At 55.3% G+C, this 18,079-nt stretch overlaps 8 protein-coding genes across 8 annotated transcripts; 3 read left to right on the forward strand and 5 right to left on the reverse strand.

The window, feature by feature from the left end:
* Positions 1-851: 851 nt before the first annotated feature.
* Positions 852-2,377, reverse strand: ACRALDRAFT_1060724 (uncharacterized protein). Its single transcript, XM_071016291.1, has one exon. It carries the CDS (start codon positions 2,253-2,255, stop codon positions 1,131-1,133), a length of 1,125 nt encoding a protein of 374 aa, XP_070876346.1. The 5' UTR covers positions 2,256-2,377; the 3' UTR covers positions 852-1,130.
* Positions 2,378-2,380: 3 nt separating this feature from the next.
* ACRALDRAFT_206637 (uncharacterized protein) lies at positions 2,381-2,974 on the forward strand (the record flags this gene model as incomplete). The annotated part of the gene is made up of 4 exons (XM_071022079.1): positions 2,381-2,469; positions 2,561-2,581; positions 2,648-2,669; positions 2,714-2,974. The coding sequence occupies 4 exons, from the start codon at positions 2,381-2,383 to the stop codon at positions 2,972-2,974; spliced, it is 393 nt and encodes a 130-aa protein (XP_070876347.1).
* A 378-nt stretch (positions 2,975-3,352) lies between these two features.
* Positions 3,353-4,412, forward strand: ACRALDRAFT_2039777 (uncharacterized protein; the record flags this gene model as incomplete). The annotated part of the gene is made up of 4 exons (XM_071020984.1): positions 3,353-3,506; positions 3,630-3,750; positions 3,805-4,222; positions 4,296-4,412. 4 exons carry the CDS (start codon positions 3,353-3,355, stop codon positions 4,410-4,412), a joined length of 810 nt encoding a protein of 269 aa, XP_070876348.1.
* Positions 4,413-4,897: 485 nt separating this feature from the next.
* On the reverse strand, positions 4,898-6,466 carry ACRALDRAFT_2098140 (uncharacterized protein; the record flags this gene model as incomplete). Its single annotated transcript, XM_071022867.1, has 2 exons — positions 4,898-5,674; positions 5,723-6,466. Coding segments are annotated over 2 exons (1,521 nt in total), but the record flags the coding sequence as incomplete, so codon positions are not given.
* Positions 6,467-8,413: 1,947 nt separating this feature from the next.
* On the reverse strand, positions 8,414-11,081 carry ACRALDRAFT_1079593 (uncharacterized protein). The gene is made up of 2 exons (XM_071018920.1): positions 9,704-11,081; positions 8,414-9,595 (listed from the first exon to the last, which is right to left on the reverse strand). The coding sequence occupies exons 1-2, from the start codon at positions 10,771-10,773 to the stop codon at positions 8,629-8,631; spliced, it is 2,037 nt and encodes a 678-aa protein (XP_070876350.1). The 5' UTR covers positions 10,774-11,081; the 3' UTR covers positions 8,414-8,628.
* A 775-nt stretch (positions 11,082-11,856) lies between these two features.
* On the reverse strand, positions 11,857-12,353 carry ACRALDRAFT_206640 (uncharacterized protein; the record flags this gene model as incomplete). The annotated part of the gene is made up of 5 exons (XM_071022080.1): positions 11,857-11,935; positions 11,977-11,991; positions 12,061-12,087; positions 12,120-12,255; positions 12,335-12,353. The coding sequence occupies 5 exons, from the start codon at positions 12,351-12,353 to the stop codon at positions 11,857-11,859; spliced, it is 276 nt and encodes a 91-aa protein (XP_070876351.1).
* Positions 12,354-13,444: 1,091 nt separating this feature from the next.
* ACRALDRAFT_2039780 (uncharacterized protein) lies at positions 13,445-14,741 on the reverse strand (the record flags this gene model as incomplete). Its single annotated transcript, XM_071020985.1, has 3 exons — positions 13,445-14,187; positions 14,263-14,440; positions 14,577-14,741. 3 exons carry the CDS (start codon positions 14,739-14,741, stop codon positions 13,445-13,447), a joined length of 1,086 nt encoding a protein of 361 aa, XP_070876352.1.
* Positions 14,742-16,498: 1,757 nt separating this feature from the next.
* ACRALDRAFT_1079595 (glycoside hydrolase family 12 protein) lies at positions 16,499-17,546 on the forward strand (the record flags this gene model as incomplete). The annotated part of the gene is made up of 2 exons (XM_071018921.1): positions 16,499-16,842; positions 17,012-17,546. 2 exons carry the CDS (start codon positions 16,499-16,501, stop codon positions 17,409-17,411), a joined length of 744 nt encoding a protein of 247 aa, XP_070876353.1. The 3' UTR covers positions 17,412-17,546.
* Between the last annotated feature and the right edge of the window lie 533 nt (positions 17,547-18,079).

Genomic DNA, 18,079 nt, shown 5'->3' on the forward strand with positions numbered 1-18,079 from the left:
TTTGACGTGCTTTGTCTGGTCCACCAGCCATTCCTCCGTGTTTGGTGTTCGTTCAACCAAAGTCCTGAGTCATTCTGTCAGTCGCCCACTCTCCGAAGCTCGAGGCTGCCTACTCGAGGCATGGGATGAAAAGAAGAAAAAGGGGGAATGTGAGGACTGGACGTGCCCCTTTTGCGAGTTGCTGGGACTGCCGGGGGACTCGGGCCCAGTGGAATCAGCAGAGGCGGCCCTTGGCTGTGCAACGGAAGCCGTGGAAATAGAGGAAATGGGACGGTTCAGAGGCTCTTTGGGGGGTTTGGTCTTGAAGCTTTGCCGAACGACCCTGTTCACGAATCATGTTCAGCGTCAGCAGTCCTGGGCGGCTGGACCCAAGGGACGAACCATTTGAGCCGCTCTCTCCGGCTGTTGATGTGTCTGTCGCTGCTGTCATCGGAAAGACCTCCATAGTGGCGGCTAGGCCCGCCAAAAATCTTCTTCATTGTCGATAAGGGGGAGTGACGAAACGATGGGATCGATGAGTGGGAAGATGTTTAGGATATGTATAAGTTATGATCAGGAAGAACAAGGCGGAAACGGATGATAAGTCTGGGGTCGGATGAGATGGATGATGCCAGGAGGAAAGAAATCAACGGCCCTTCTCTGGTTTATATGCGAACCACCGTTCACGTAGGCTACGTACAAAGGCCCTCGCTCGGTGGCTAGAAGTTTCAATCTCGGCAAGGTAGCTAGGCCTCTAGGGTACCTCCTACCTTACCTTTGGTGTCTGTCATTGCCAATTGGGAAGGGAAGGCATGGCCGCATGGGTACCTGACCTGGGTGGACCGTGGGCCGTGGCAAGCCGCAGCCTGGGCCTGTCCCCCCTCGGGAAAGGAGTTGTCAAGGTCAGGGAGTTCGGGACGTCACTTTCTCTCCCGAGGTCTACGGTGGGTACTGGGCATTGGTACAGAGATCTCTGCTGCCTTGGATGTCCATCCGACCATTCGGACGCCCCCAGTTGTTATTCCGCCCCCGAACTGACCATTATGGCTGGATGATGGCCCGTAGTATCAGCCTTAATCCAAGCGTACGCGACACCATGACATGGAGGCTAAGTACTCATTATACAAGACTTGCATCTCACCATGTGCATATCATGACAGACTAAGGATGAACCGCACGAGAATGTACTCAAGGTCATAACGCTTCGCGAAGAGAGACGTGACATAGCGACCCAGCGTTTCCCAGTCCATATTGTCCAACCCTCGCAATGTGAACACATACTCCCAATACTCTGGGTACCAGCCCGCAAACTCCCAGTCCAGAAGAGCGACGATACGGCCGTCGCGCACTATGATGTTCCTCGCAGCGATGTCGCCGTGCGTGAATACGATGGGATGATCGTTGGATAGCTGAGTCGTGATCTGGTGCCAATATATCGATTCTGTTTGCAGCATCTTTGGCGGCTGGACAAGCCAGTCGTGAAACTCGATCATCGTGCCAAACGGTCCCCCGGAGCGCGTCAGAATACCCGGAACGATAACACCCTGGCCATTGAGTCGTCCGAGGTGGATGCCGCCCAAGGCACGGAGTTGCGCGAGATAACCGCTCAGCTGGGCCAGGATATCCGAGCGCTGGTCAGGCGTCAGTACCGGCCATGCCTGCCGTAGCGTCTGGCCCTCGATATATTGCATCGTCACGCGATCCCAGTCACTGCTGATCAGCTCGGGCACCGGGATAGTCGTATGCTCCTTGATGAAACGCAGGGCTCGCGCCTCATTGGGATAGTCGCTCCCATCTAAGCCGTGGGGGTATGTCGTGTACTTGGTGACAGTGTCGCCATGCCGCACGATCCAGCGATTGAGGCACTGATGAATGACTTCGCCTTCGGGGTAAGGGGCCGGCTCTCGGGGCGGGGGTGGTGAGTCACCAAAGCGCGCGAAAGTGGCATCCTGCTGGCGCATCTCCCTTAGACGATCGAGTCCACTTTGCCTAGTGGCCTTCTCCGTCTTGGGCTTCTTATGCTCTGGCGCCGCCGGAGCAACCAGTCTCTGCGCGAGGTCCGGATGGCGGTCGAGGAAGGTGTCGACATCGAAATCGGGGACGTGTCCGTCCCTGACGCCGTCACGTCGAATGACGCGCTCGGCAAACCACTCGATCAGCTGCTTGTTGACTATGGTGCCACCATTCCTTTCCTTGGTTGCCCAGTCCCGAACCAAGCACTCCTGTTCTTCCGAAAGCTGCTGCGGCTGCAAGGAGGACGTTGGGTGGTTGGGCATTTTTTCCGCTGGAAAATACAAGCCAAGCGCGGGAAACGATCGAGCCAGTCGTATAAATGAGAGGAATCTAGGTCTATACCATTCCGTTTTTAACGCTGGGAAGTGAAAAATTGTCTTGGTCAGGAATGACGACGTTGGGAAACTCTCCAGGCTCCCCCGCTTCACGGGAGGTCACCTCACCTGCCCAACGGACGGGTGGCTGCGCCTCTTCTCAGTCTACGATACCGGTAGGATGTATCCTTTATTCGGAGATAGTTAATCCGCATTCCGAGGCTAACCGCCTCTGGCCTTCCGCGCCCCCCCAGCCTCGGCGAGGAACCATCCCAGTAACGGCTTAGGAACAAACCCCACCTATTTTGCCGCTGAAACTAATACACCCCACCACGACAAAGCACGACACCACCCCGGACCAAAGTAGTGTATAGTTCCTGCGATGCTATGCGAGTAGTGACTTCCAGGTGCGTGAACAACTGATCAACCGGGTGTCAGCAATGTCACTTTGCTCCTTCTTCAACCCCGCCAGTCCGTCTGGTCGGCATCCCCCCCACCGTCTCAAGTTTCTCTACCCACTTCTAGTCTTTTTTTCCCTTTTTCCCCCCGTACCCATTTCTGACTCGTTACTCATTCCTTCACTTCACTTCATCTCTTCTGCTCTTCATTTTCCCCGACTCTTCCTCCCCATCACGACTTGCCGCAACCTGATGCGATTCCCACCATAACGATCGCGCCCCATCGGCTTTCATCCTCGTCACACTGGTACCGATTCCCTTTCTCATATTCCCTCGATGACGTCGGTTATCAGAATCCGATTGAGTGACTGACGGCTGACCACCTCCGCCGCGTTTGACTTCGCAGGCAAACAGACGAAACGAATCCCTCGAATCCCGCGCTCCCCTCGAGGGGGCACAATTCCGACATCGTCCATCGTCCATTGTCCACTGTCCATCCATCGTCCCGTCCATCGTCCACCGTCCATCGTTCAATCTCCATCATCCCTTCGGTTTCGAACGTCCGATCTGACGACACCATTCCATCCATCCCGACTTGGAAATCCCGCCGAATCCTTCTCTCCCTCTCCCTCTCTCCACGATTTCACAATGGCGACCGACCCGGCCCAACTCGATGCGATGACGCCGCCTGGCTACACATTCCCCACACACCGGCTACGACATCAACAAAATGATCCCAGCCGCGACCCTCTCGTGCTCGTGGCCTGCGGTTCCTTCAGCCCTATACACTATGTCCACCTACGTAAGTTGGTTCTGTCAAGGTTCCGGGTTTGGGCTGGCTATCTCCCGACAATGGCCCTCATCTGTGTCGTTCTGTCTCTTCACAAGTCGTCCAATACTAATGGGTTGTCGTTGCCTGCCGCAGAAATGTTCGCCATGGCCGCCGATTATGCTCGGAATGAAACCAACTACGAGGTCGTCGGCGCCTACCTCAGCCCAGTATCAGACGCATATGGAAAACGCGGTTTGGCTAGGGCGCATCATCGGTAAGCCCCATCGGCCCGAGGACTCTTCGGATCATATTTCTGACCATCCCTTAGCGTCGAAATGTGCGAGCTGGCCGTGAAGCACGCCAGGCAACCCCTCATGGTCGACCCTTGGGAGGCCCAGCAGACCTCCTACGTCCCCACCGCCAAGGTCCTGGACCACTTCGACCGCGAGATCAATCAGCTCCGCGGCGGCTGCAATGGCAAGAAGGTCCGCATCGCCCTGCTTGCCGGCGCCGACCTCGTGGAAACCTTCAGCCAACCGAACGTCTGGGCCCTGCCTGATCTGCAGCACATCCTCGGCAAGTTCGGCGCGTTTGTGGTTGAGCGTGCCAACAGCAACATTGAGCAGGCATTGTCGAACCTGAGCGAGTGGCGCGACAACATCCACTACATTCCTGCCATCATTTCCAACCCAATGTCCAGCACCATGCTCAGGCTTCTGCTTAAGGGCAACATGAGCATCGAATACGTACGTTTGCGTTTGTTGCCGCGAGTCATAGTTTATTTCGCGTTACTATTCGCATTACTAACAAGCTCCGCAGCACGTCCCGAGGGAAGTCATGGATTATATCGAGGCCAACGGCCTATACAAGGATGAGATGGTGCCGGCGCCCAATAATAATGAGAAGGGCAAATCCGCCGAGGGTTCCTCTTCATAGAGTAGTAGACCGGGCGGCACCCGTCGAGGCATTGGCATGACCGAAGCGCATTATACGCGGGCGAATGTCTTTTTTCCTTTCTTTTCTGTTTATCCCCACCAAACCCGTCATCTCTCCGTCCTCGCCTCTTCTCTTTCTTCTATCCCTCATAGACTATCGTCATAGCATGATACTGCCGAGCCATAGTGCGTCGGCATATGGACGTCATCGACTTTTTAAAGGCTGGCGTATTGGTTAGAAAGGTCGGCGGTTTCGTTATTCTTTCTCAATGTTATCATTTTTTCGCTCTTCGTTCCGTCTGTCGCTCAGACGAATGGATAATTAGCACGGCCGCATTATAATCGAAACAAGATCATTTGATCACAAGCATATCAAAATGGTATGTATATATATTCATGTCTCATATGTCAGCGCGGTGTTTCATCATCCACGAAGAACACGCGCATAGCTAAAAAATACAAGTTTCCGTCGACAAGATCAACATGTCACCTTGACGTCTCAGTCTCAGACTTTGACTCCGACTCTGACCCCTCTGCCTGGTCCTGGCCTAGAGGACCCTTATCGTCCTGGAAAATGACGTCCCACCAGTCATCTTCATCCTTGCCCACGGCCTGGCAAAGGGTATCCCAGCCGGCCTCGGGCAGCCCGTCCTCCTCGGTGTCATCGGGGTTGAAGGTGCGGGGCAGGGGTTTCCGCATGTCGGCTTCCGGGGCCCAATACACGAGGTCTTGGCCGTCCTTGCTGCCGTCAATCTCGGCGGCCGGGATGGTGACGAGCGGCTCCCGCGTGTCGACAGCTTGCGACCTGGCAGCGACAATGTCGCGCAGATACGGGAAGTACCACGTCTTGGACCACCATTCGCGCAGGCGGCGGCCCTTCATGCCGCCTCTGTGCGCGTTGTGGTGGACGCCCACCGGTACTTGGGTGCTCCAGTAGTCCGCATATAGGGGAACGTCAGCCCAGCCTGTGGTGTTGCGCCTCTCATCATCATCAGCTTTGGATTCGGTCTCCGTCTCGGTCTCCACGCCCGCCAGAACCAGTGGTGCGGACGCATAGGTTAAGATATCCTCGGGCACACCCGATAAGCGAGGCGGATCGACTTTATGTTCCTTGGAGGCCTTGTCGACGGCAGCCTGGTCGGCCAGGACGAGGTACTCGCCGTCGTCCTCCATGAAAACGGTGGGGACGAACAGGTCCTGGACGTAATCCAGACCCATGCCGTACTCCCAGGTGTCTGGGCCGCCGGGTTGCACATCCGGGAGCTCCGAAGGCGGGGAGGTGACGTCGGGGGCCTGCTCGCCGGCCAGGACGCGGGCGTTGCGCTCGCGCTGCTCCTTGCGCCAGAGCTCCTGCTCGCCGAGGATCTCGCCGAGGATACCCTGGTCGCTGAAAAGGTTGAGCCCGGCGGCGCGGCTGGCTTCGACCTTCTCATGGGCGCGGCGGAGGATGCGGATGGCGTCGCGGGCGGGACCGAGCATGCTCCCGCTGTTGATGTAGCGGGGGCGGCGGAAATGGAGGGGCCCGTCGGGCTTGTCGGTGTCGGGGCCGTAGAGGTCCTTGCGGGCGGTGCTCTCGGGGAGGATGTCGCAGTGGGTGTCGGAGCCGTCGGCCTTGGTGGGCCAGCACTTCTTCTGGGTGGAGAGGATGACGGATTGGCGGGGTGGAGGTAGGGCGCCTTCAGCTGTTTCGGACCAGCCGTCGCGGATACGTTGGGCGGCGGCGTCGTTTTGGGCGAGCCAGCGGCGGACGAGGAGCGAAGGAGGCAGCTGGATCCATACGTCGTAGGCGTCCATGATGAGAACGAGGTCGTCGGGATGCAGGCGCTCGTCTGGCGGGGTGGCGTCGGAGGAGAGGGTTTCCAGGACGGCGAGTGTGCCGTCTAGCTTGCCCAGGTGGCTGCCGCCGAAGCCGCCGAAGGTCTTGTCTGTTTTCTTAAAGTCGCGGCCCCAGTTGGCGATGATGGGGGCTGGGTAACCATTGGCCAGGGCGGAGAAGATGGTTTTGCAGAGGTTCGTGTTGGGGTCGTCGGCGGGGAGGATGACGCGGAGCTTGCGGTGCACTGGGCCTGTGGAAGAGGTCGGGGATGCAGGAGACGCTGAGGAGGTGGTGGTTGGTAGAGCGAGGTCGTTTTCCGGGTAGGTATCACCCTTGGCCGGTTCGGAATGTGGAGGAGGGTCGGTTCCTGTTGACGGTGTTGGTGTTGGTGTTGCTTGTGTGATTTGGAGGTTGCTCTGTGCTGAGTGTCAGTTTGGTTTTGGTCAAGTAGTGCAGTAGAGATTATGTAGAAGGTAACGTACACCGTAAAAAACGCCGATGAGAATGAGCCATGTGGCGACAACAATACCGACGAGGACCTTCAGGGACAAGCGGCCGCGACAGAGGGTAAGAAAACCCCGTCGGTGGGCGGATCTCTGGGGGGCCCCGAACTCGGGATCGTAAGGGTCCTCATAGTTCAGTTTGTGGTAGGAGGGACTTCTTGCTCTGGAAAAGAAGCCGGCAATATCGGCTGCAGCTTCGCGGAGGATACTCATGGTGATGGTCGATTCGTACAAGAGGGAAAGTCGGCGGAGGACTAAGAGGTGCTACTCCGGGAGTCGACTGGACGCAGAGGTAAGGACCGGCCAGGTTGCATTAGAAGGTGTCGACGACAATGGTATGGCAAGAGAGGCGAAGCAGCCTGAACTGGCGGTCCGTTGGTCTATTCTGATATGACGATATATGTGCGATGTTTTCGGTATGTTACCAAGGCATGACGAGAAAAAACGACGTTATTAAAAACGAGTATTGAAAGGAATGACGGCACGTCGTCGACGAAGACGCAAAGCTGGAAAAAGATAATAAAATAAGACAGGCAGACCCGTGTCCTGTGGTCTGGCAACGATGGAAAAGGCGGATAAGAAAGGTAAGGAGGAAGATCACGAAGGAAAATGTCAAGAGCGAACGAGATGAAAAATGAGAAAACGAGGAAAGGATCGGAGGAGATGAAATCACTGCTGACAGGAACAACACTGCGCCTCCTCCTGCAGCTGAGTCGAGTCGTCGGTTGGTTTGTTCGATGAACAAGGTGAAGGAAGGATCAGCTGTGGGTTGGATTAGGTACTGGATTTTGCAGGGATGTTTCCGGGGTGGGCTGGGCAGTGACTCCAGTCGGTAGCTCTTTCCTCTTCGTTTCTTCCCATTTTCCATTTTTCTTTTCTTTTCTTTTTTCTTTTCTGTCTTCTCGGGCGGCTAAAAGCACAACCTGAAATGACGTTGTCATCATTCGTCACGTCAGTCTTCGTGGACGTCTGCCTAGCCAAACAAATCCTGGAAACGAAAAAAAGTCTTGGATTTCATCACACAGGGATTCGTAATCCGCGATTACGTGTATCAAGAGTAAACGCCACCCCATGTGCCAAGGGTCCATTGTTCCCACGCAGCCCTGTTTCATTTTTCAGATAGCCCCTGAACATGTCTGGTAGGAGCCCCGTGATAGGGCGGATGTCTGGGACAAGAGGGGCTCGTCAGAACTTGGACTCTTGGCCTTGCTTGGCGGATGACGGCCGAATGTGGGAATCGTGCGGCCGTTGTAGGTATTTATAAGTTTTCAGGAATACCTGTACACTACATATGCAAGCAGGAGAAATATTGATTTGCTTTCGCCGTATTCCCTCCAGATTCAGGTACACTTATTGAAGAAAACGGCGCAATACGAGTCTTGCAACGATTCCCACCGACTAAACGATTAGGTAGTGACGATAATCTTCACCGTCCCTGGCTAACGGCGCACCGTTGCCGATTTCCGGGTTCGGGGGTGCCAAGGCCTTGGTAACCCGGTTCTCCCCTTCTGGTAAAGTATTGGTCGATCCTTTTTTAGGGGTTCTGTTGTCTTTTTTTTCTTTTTTCCGTATCATTCGGTTTGCAGAAGGAATGACTAAGAGAGTGGGGTTCGAAGCAGGTTCGTTCTTTCTTTAGCGCTCCCGTCTTCTCCTACCGTTTCACATATAAAGGTGCTTACACATGTGCATTACGTATCGTATATTACTCATCGACGTCACCTGACCTCTGCCTTGCGTTCAATCTCAAATGGAACTGCCAACCTCAACTCTACCTAACGCTCACCTCACGCCTTGCCATAATGTACATAGGTATCAAATACACCGCAGACCTCGTATATACTCAGATACAGATACCGGACGTACGCCCGAAAACACTCCCCGAAAACGGCACAGAGCCCCTACCTTCCTGATCGTTCTCCCTTCTCGTTCTTCCCGTCCCCCTCCCCCTTCTGGGCCTTCCGGGCCTTCCTCACCTTCAACAGCTCCTTGGCCCGCTTGGGATTCTCCACCAAGTCCAAAGCCCGCTCCCTCCGCGTCTGTCTCCTCGTCTGGGGCCCCAACACATCACCAGCAGCAACCACCGCCGCCTCGACGCGGTTCAGGTCGCTCTCCGCCGAGCTGAGCGAGCTCCCGCTGGGACTCCGGTTGAGCACCATGCTGATGCCGCGGCCCTCCTGCTTCTTGATCCGCGCCTGCCTCTCCTTGAGCCGCACCAGCTCCTCGTCGGCGCAGTGCATCGCCACCACCCCCAGCCCGCTCAGGTTCCGCGCCATAAAGTCGCGGAGCGGTTCCAGGATCGACTTGTCCGGTCGATACGTCCCCGAGTCGTTGTCGATCACGAGCTGGTAGTACGCCGGGTCGTCCGGCGGCTCTTCCGTCGGAGGACCGCCCGCCACGTCGGCATCCGGGTGCGTACGTTCGGCCGGCATGGGGTCGCCCGACGACACCGGCCTCTCGAGCCGCCGGATGAAAAACTCGCCCGCCGACGCCACGTACGTCGCCATGTCGCTGTGCATCGTGTGCTTGCTGAGCAAGTCGATGCTGAACTCGTGTCCCGTCTCCGTAAACCGGAACATGCCGTCCAGCGTGAGCACGTACGTGAAAATCCGCCCGCCCTCGTCGTAGTGCGCCAGCCGCAGGAACAGCCTCGATGCGTCTTCCGAGCACGCCTCGAACGTGCCGTATTCCGTCGTTTTGCTAAAGTTGTAGATGCGCCTGTGCTGGTCGTGCATTGCTTTGTTCAAGATGCGGCCCCGAATGCCGCGGCTCCAAAACATGCGTCCCACGAGGGGCCGGAATTCCACGAACCGATGATACATGATGCCGGGGACGGGGCCGGCGAACTGTATTTCGTTGGATTGAAAGCTGCATGACGTGGTAAGCAACCAAATTTTATTCTGGTGAATAATGATAAAGGGGTCGCCCAGGTGGGAGGGGGTGTTCATGGTGTCTCGCAAAAGTCACGTCACATACTCGTATCGCTGCGTCTTCCTACGGCTGGCATCTTGGCTTCTTCTCCCCAGCAGTGGGGGGCGATCGTGACCCAAGTCCTCGCTGACTTTCGTCCCTGTAATACGACCAATGGTCGGACTAAAGTGCTGGAAGTGATAACACGGCCCAACCGTGTACATCTGCCCATGAGGAGGGCTGGACTGACCGAGGAGCTCCATGCTGATTTGGACAGTCGGCGTCATCTTGACCTCGGGATTCAAGCAGCTATTGATGGCCCTTAGAAAGTATACCCCCTTGTTCCCCGTGCGCTTCGTGACCTTGTACTCCCGCCCTGGCGAGGGGGTGCCCTCCCAGTCGGGCGTGATGCCGTCAACCTCGATCGTCACGCTTCCAAGGCTGTCGTCCTTGCGCGGGTAGTCCTCGTCGTATATCCGGCACTGAAGAGTGAAGCCGGTCGCTGGGATATTGGCCACAATCCATTCATCCTTCCACTCGGGCTCTGTTGTCTTCCGCACCGTGTGGGTGCGTCGTGCGATATCCGGGTCCTCCTTGTGGCGTTTCGGCAGCGCTGACCGAAGGGTGGCATAGATGAAAGGGTCTGAAGCGGCGGAAACAATATCGCCCACCGGGAGATTCGTCGCCCGATGGAAAATGAACTTGATAGTGTAGCCAGGAGGCGCGCTGGGCAAGGGCGTCGTGTCGAATCCACCAGGCGGTTTGGCCTTCTCCTTGAGCTTCTTCTTATGGGACTTCAGGGCGGGCTTGAGGTCAGTGGGGTGACGAAGAGCGTGAAGAATTGATGAACTATGCGGCGGTTTGTTGTCGGGAGTGCTTGGACTCTGGGATCCAGGTGAGCTGTTGTCCGGTTGCTCGCCAGACTGTGGCTTTTGAGGCAGTGACTTGTCCACCGCCTGGCCTCGTGATGTCCTGCCAGGGGAACCCCTGGAAGCTTGCCCACTCTGACTTCCCTGATGGTCATTCTGATGAGCGAGTCTCATCTCATCATCGGTATGTGTAGGACCATTTGTTAATCTCTTCAATGATTTTTCCTCTTGCATCTGCGCAGGCGTTTGATGGGCCATCTCGGTCATCGTGGCGAGAGAGAAAAGGGGTGGCTTTTCCGCGCGCGGAACCAGGGATGTCTAAGGTCTGGCCATGCAGGTTTCTACACTCGTAAGTGCACAAGTCGGAGAACTAAAGTGGAATACGAGAGTGTCAATCAATGCTAACCGCGGCATCCGAAGGCTGCCTATTCGTAAGCTCCCGGTGCTAGCCAGTCTGCCCGATCAGTGGCCACTGGTCGCTGCGGGAATGGCTCCCCTGTGGGTGGTTTCGGGAGCCTCGAGGGACGCGAGATGGTCTGGAATCCAAGTGGAGGTGACTGGGATATTGACACACCATGGATTGTAGTGTGTAGTGTAGGGCAGGAAGCGCGTCCTGACATCCTTCCATCAACGTGATTCAGGAACCTCAAAGCATCCGACCTCGTGACGTCACTGCATGTCAGACAGAATACGTACCCAATCTTCACGTGACGTTTTCGCTTGCATCTTGTGTGTGCTTCAAGCGTCTCGTATCCTGAACATCATTGATTCTTCAATCCCGAACTTGAAGCTCCTGCCTCTCGGGATCTCTCCCGTCATCTCCTGCACCGGGGCATCGCGGTCCTAGGAGTTGCGCTATTGGCGGCGATGGTTTAGTGTGGCACATGGTCCTGTTGAGGGACCTTGTACACACCGTCAACCTGATGAAGAGTCCACGCGCCACTGAGCGCCCTCTCCAGTTTCCACCAAGTCGGGCCGTCGCGCGCGGCGAGGACGTCAGGGGTGGGGGTCCAGCCGTCGCGCACGACCGTGTTGGCCAGCCCCAGGATAGCGACAGCGATGGCGACCCGGGAATATGAATCCATTGCCGGGCTCAACGAATGTCACGGGAAGGCGGGAGAAAGCGACCCCGTCGGAGCCGACGCGCAAGCCGATCTCATGCAAGAGGCTGATCGTGTCAATGCTTTGGGAGGGCCGGTCCACGTGGGGCACTGGGCAGCGCTGCTCCACTAGGAAGCGGGTGGGCGAACTCTTATCTCGGCTTGATTGTTTTCCCGGGCCCTTGGACGTGTTTCACGTGACTTGGAGACCCCGTCTGACATGGAAGCCATGTCAACTGGAACCACGTCTTCATTCTGGTTTCAGTATCTCATCGAATTCGTTGCTTCTGATGGTCGACGCTGAGACACTAGCATAGTACACTAATGGACTAGTGGATTGCGCCGTGGCTTATCGTACCGTACTGTGCACACTTCGTCTAGTACTCTGGTGAGCCCCGCGAGTCAGAATTCGGATACTTCTCTAAAATCGGACCGCGAAGAGCAAAGGACTGACAAGTAGGGAACTCTGGGTAACTGGTAACTGGGGCCATCCAGGGCCAAAGTAGGACCAACAGAATACAATCGCCGCCCTTCTCTAGGTCAGGGCTCCTCAAAGCCACGAACGGAGCTGTGAACAGAGCTGCAAGAGACAAACTAGTTGCCCCGGGCGAAGCGGACCATCGCAGCCGTTCCGGGGGGCCGTCCCGGTCTGACACCTCCGACACGACTATTTCTAGCCGTCTGGTACACTGGAATCCGTATATCATTCCTAGAGAAAGACCTGAGACCTTGTGTATTCGTAGGCATTTGTACTTATTCGTAGGTGTCTTAGAGTTCAATACGATGATCGTATCGAGAATGCTCCGGGCCTAGGCTAACTAACCTTCCTTGGCATGGATGACGGTCGCCGCACCAACCCAAGACCTCACCGACTTACTATATAAGGACAGCCTTTCCGCCTCATTCCCTCCACAACCATACCCGACTCCCGAGTCCCTACGTTGCCTTCAGTGCGACTTGATTCTCTCCCAACAACCGAACAACCAACAACTCGTCTGCCACCGCTCGCACACTCACAATGCCTTCCGGAAAGTCCAACTCGTCCTCTGGCAGAGGCTCGACGCAAGGCGGCAGTTCGGGCTCAGGCAACCAGAACAACTACGGTATCGTCAGAGATGGTTGGGGCACGCGTCCGAACTTTCAGGCCAGCTACGGTCTGGACAGTACGTGTCCCCTTTGTTCCCGCGTTTCTGTCTCAACGCAATTCTGACTCGTGCAAAGTGTCCACCCAAGGTATTGAGCAAGGCAACGCCATCCTTGACGGTTTCCGGCAGCAAGATCGGGCCCAGGGCGGTAACTCTGGCCAGAAGCGTTAAGAAACTGGGATAGAACAACACGTTACACCTCCTATCCAGTCGGAACCACGATGGAAGCATGTTCTCTGCTTTCCAGATATTGACGGCAATCGAATCTGGTCATGACCGGCGGCGTTGGTTAGAAGACTACGAGTGTGCCGGCAGTCATTTCATTGATCCTTTTACTACGTAGCAAAGGCTGTTTCCCACCACCCGATGGACGGACGGGTCCTCTAGCTCAGTCCTATCAATAACAACATTACGGTCACGTCATCAAAGCCATCAATGATTACGTCAAAGAGTGTGAAGGAAGAATGTCGCAGGGAGTCGAGTAATGCCAACCAAAGACAAATATTGGCAGGATGGATTAATTTTGACATCCATCTCTGAAGACGGTCAACACGGCAAGTTGTTATGCCGTTACAACTTACCCAAGCCATGTCTGCCCACAATGTCGTCAATGTTCATCAATAGACATCACCTGGTTACCCTGCAGATCATACTGGTCATGACAGCTCCATATTATTCGCACTACTGTACTATCTAGCCATGTCCGGCGATGGGCTTGGGCTCGTACAGCTCCTCGAGGTACGCGTCCTCCTCGTCGGTCAGAACCTTGCCCTTGCAAGCCAGGGCCTCATCCATCCTCTGGACGCTGCTGAAGCCGACAATGGGGCTCGCGACCTTCTTGTTGATCCAGGCCAGGGCGACGTGGGACATGGGCCAGCCGCGCTTCTCGGCAATCTCCATGACGCGTGCGATGATCTTCCTGTCGAGCTCGGTGGTGCCGTGGCCACCGTCCGACTCCTTCTTCTCCTGGGCGCTGCGGTCGGTGGAGCCAAACTCGGCGGGCGGGCGGGCGAGGTGGCCGCGGCAGAGCGGGGCCCAGGGGATGAGGCCGACGCCCGTGTCGTTGCAGAAGCGGTTCATCTCGCGCTCCTCCTCGCGGTAGAGCAGGTTGTAGTGGTTCTGCATGCTGATGAACGGGGTCCAGCCGTTCTTCTCGGCCACGAACTGCATGCGGGCGAACTGGGTGGCCCACATGCTGCTGGCGCCGATGTAGCGCACCTTGCCCGACTGGACGAGGTCGTGGAGGGCCTTCATGGTCTCCTCGAGCGGCGTGTTGTGGTCGAAGCGGTGGATCTGGAGGAGGTCGATGTAGTCGGTCTCGAGGCGCTTGAGAGACGCCTCGACCTGGTTGAAGATGGCGGTGCGCGAGAGGCCAAAGTGGTTTTGGTAGTCCTTGCTGGCCTCGTACCCTTCCCTGTGGCGCCAGCTGCTCGTCTCTGCGGGAAAAGACCTTGTCAGTCCTGACTTTCTATGCAAGAAAGAAATGAAAAGAAATGGAAAACAAAACGCACCTGGCTCGTCGGCAACACCCCAGAAACACTTGGTCATAATGACAAGCTTCTCTCGAGGGATGTCGTATTTCTTGATGGCCTTGGCGATGATCTTTTCAGAGACACCGTTGCAGTACATATTGGCGGTGTCCCATGTGTTGAGACCACGATCGTATGCTGCCTTGAGGAGGGGGAGGGCCTATATGAAGACATGCCAAGTCAGTGATTTGACCGCAACTTGACCAATAAATCGAAACCTGGTGAGGCGAGAACGACAGAGGAAGAGGGGAGAAGGAAGACTGGATCAGAAGCGGCAAGGAACGGCCTTCACATACCTCATCCTCCTCAATAACCCAGGGCATACTCCTCTTATCACCGAAGCTCATGCAGCCAAAGATGGGCACGGAGATACGGAGTCCAGACTTTCCGAGTCGACGATACTCGGCCTTGGTGTTCTCAAGGGACTCCTTGAGGAGAGGGGGGTATTCTGGAGCGGCCATGGTGAAGCTGTTTCGAGGACGTTGAGCTCGGAAAGTTGGAATTGATCGTGCAATTGAAAGAGTCCGACAAGTAAAAGGACAGCAATCAGCAAAACGAAAGGAAGAGAAAAGAAGGAAAGAAAAAGGCAAGCCCACTTTATACCTAGGTCGAGTCGGGGGGACAGCTTGCTATTTGTCCCTTATTAATTACGAAGCTGTCCAGAGACAGGAAGCAAAACGATGCCCCTCCCCCACATTGACGACCCCTCCTTTTTAGCTCCATTTCCTTTCCCTTCCCCACCATCCATCTCATCTCTTGAATTTCAGTAACGCATGCGATGGTAGTCTCAATTTGTCAGCGAAGATATACCTATATCTCGATGACTTACCCTAAAGGGACAACGCCTATGACGGTTATTGAACACCGGGATACCGCTACACACGCTTCACGGCGGTTCGGCGGGGATATTCAGTGACGCCCGGGGTCTAGCTATTATAGCGACCCAAGTCCTAGAATCACCATCTTCACTTCATCCATCTACAACAATAACCTCAAGCGATAAAATAGCTTCCTTCCCTTCTCATTCCTCAATTTGAGTATCTGGCCGTCATACCTGCGACTCCTGTCTACGCCACCAAACAGACCTGATGGCTTCGAGGATGGACAAAGTGACGATGGACAAAGAGTCTACTGGGAATCTCGCAGGCTATACAGGGTTTGGCAAACATGGCGAAATTTATTGGCGGAACAATACATGTTACGACGATAGTGGTGGAATCACAGGATATAATACAGAACTGGAAGTCTTGCTTGAAGGGCATCCCCGTCATGGGGATGCCTGGAACAAAAATCCGGGAATAAAGGGCAAGGAAGAAATAATACGAGTTGTTGGCCACTATCTATCAATTTCACTCTACTCCATTATAAGGGAATACTGACGTTACAATTCTACTCAGCATCCATTCTTTGAGGCTGGTCAAATATGGCGCCAGAATAGAATGTCTGGACAGGATGACATGTAATACTCAGGGGACTGTGGTCTCCAAACCATACCCACATGATACAATGAATTAGGCCCATTGACAAGTCCAGGCGACGATCACCATCGCGGTGTCTTGATGTGAATATTATAGAATTTCTCTGTAGTACAGCGAGCAATGACAGGCCGGAACGCAGTCCTCCGCCGTGGAGTTGCGGCGCCGTGTTTCATCCGCCCAAGACCACCAATGGACAATGCCACATCCCGCACCACGTTCCGGACGTCGGCAGTTCAAAGTCGGAGTCGGGGACATCCACCCGTCGAAGCCCCTTGTCAACCCCATACATCCACCGAGCATCGCGCAGATCCCCGCCGAGTGCGGTAACCAGCACCGCGGGTCTACAATATGACAGTGGCTCCGTTGCTTGGAAAGGCTGTGATCTTCGTGCCTGGGATTTCCCTGATACATTATCAGGTCTCAGCTCAAGCTTTCCATTTGCGCGGATAGATGAGAGATGTACTTGAGAGTCAGATCAGTTTTTCTGATCACTCCTGTTTCGTGGATGCCGTGGCAGACTGATGAACAGACCTATCCATGAGCAGAACAGGGTTACGGGAAACCCTTCGCCCGCATGTCTATATAAGACGAAGATCCACGAGACTCTTGACCATAATCCCAAGTTGTCATGATCAGGAGGTCAAGTCGTATCGGCATCTCTCTCGACAGTTCTCTCGACACTCTTTCGACGTCCCAGCTACATCGACCACCCCCTTAGACAACACCGTATCTCCGCCAGGATGAAGTGTGCAACTGGGATGCTCGCCACTTTGCCCCTTGCGGCACTGGCTTGTCCAGTCGCCCCGCCCTCCAAGCGGCAGACCACAGAGCTCTGTGGACAGTGGGATAACGTCGAGGCAGGCAACTACATCCTGTACAATAACCTCTGGGGCATGGAAAACGCCGAGTCGGGCGAGCAGTGTACAACGCTCCTAGGCGCAGGCGGCGACAGCCTGCAGTGGTCTGCCGAGTGGACTTGGATCGGTGACCAGTATAGTGTCAAGTCGTACCCCAACGCCGTCTTGAACATTGAGCCCAGACCTCTGAGTGAGATTTCGAGCATGCCGACGACGTGGCAGTGGAGGTACGTCTTCCCGTCCCGGCGGCAGAAAACGACCCCAGGACAGGGTTCTCGTTGGGTCCACAACCTACACACCTCCAACCCCTTCTCAAACCATCACACGTACATGGAAACAAAAGGATGCGTCCAATTGTGCCCTCACATCAGACTCGACTAACTTACCTTCCGATAGCTACACCGGCTCCGACCTCATCGCAAACGTAGCATACGACATCTTCACCGGCGCCACGGGCGACAGCGCGCCCGACTACGAGTTCATGGTCTGGCTGGGCTCGCTGGGCGGTGCAGGCCCCATCAGCGAGACGGGTAGCACCATCAGCACGCCGAACATCGGCGGCGTGACGTGGGACTTGTACACGGGAAGCCACTCCCAGATGACTGTGTACAGCTTCGTGGCGCAGTCGAACGTCGAGAGCTACGCCGGCGACTTGGCCGACTTTGTCAACTATCTCGTCGAGAACCACGGCGTGTCGACGAGCCAGATAATGCAGAGCGTCGGTGCGGGAACGGAGCCTTTCATCGGATCCGACGCTGTTTTTACCACCAATGAATACAGTATCTCGGTTTTGTAAGGCGGACCGTCGTAGACGGACTCATTCCAAGGCCTGCCCTGGAGGACTGGACGTCTGTAACGTTGGGTCGAGTTTGAGAGTAGGGTGGTTCATTCTCGTATCATTCTTCGCTTCCACGCGGATTACTATCGAGGCAATAAGTGGTTTCCGCGACTCCGCAAGCTAGTCACCAATTGTATATCAAAATTGCAAAAATTGACCACTTACCAAGAGGGAATTCCATGTGTTAACATGGACCTAAGTGCAAGTGCTTATATAATGCGACACTGGATGTGTCTCGAGTTTTGAGACGTTAGCTGTGTTAGGAGGTAAAACGAGTTGGTGCTAGGGTGAGAGAAACTTGACCGCTTTGACTTGGTGTTCCCTTGGCTAGGTAACGTCCAGTGCGATGGACAATGATGTGTTTTGCAAGTTTCATTCATCGTCATTGCACGTCGCGAACAGTTAAAACTTGGCTGATGACGACTGGATTGAGAAGTCTGCACGACGACGATGATAGTGATGCCAAGATGACGTAAGCACTCGTGATCGGCAGGATAAAGCCCCTTTTTCCGGATAAGTTGGCTCCATCTTATCGGCTGTCTGTCGGAATTATCCAATCAGATCGGTTCGTTGGGCCTCTCGGCCACGCACCTGTGGGAAAGTACAGGCACAGCCTCACAGTGTAC

This window comes from Sodiomyces alcalophilus, assembly GCF_042370955.1.
Source record: "Sodiomyces alcalophilus JCM 7366 unplaced genomic scaffold ACRALscaffold_2, whole genome shotgun sequence".
NCBI lineage: Eukaryota > Fungi > Ascomycota > Sordariomycetes > Glomerellales > Plectosphaerellaceae > Sodiomyces > Sodiomyces alcalophilus.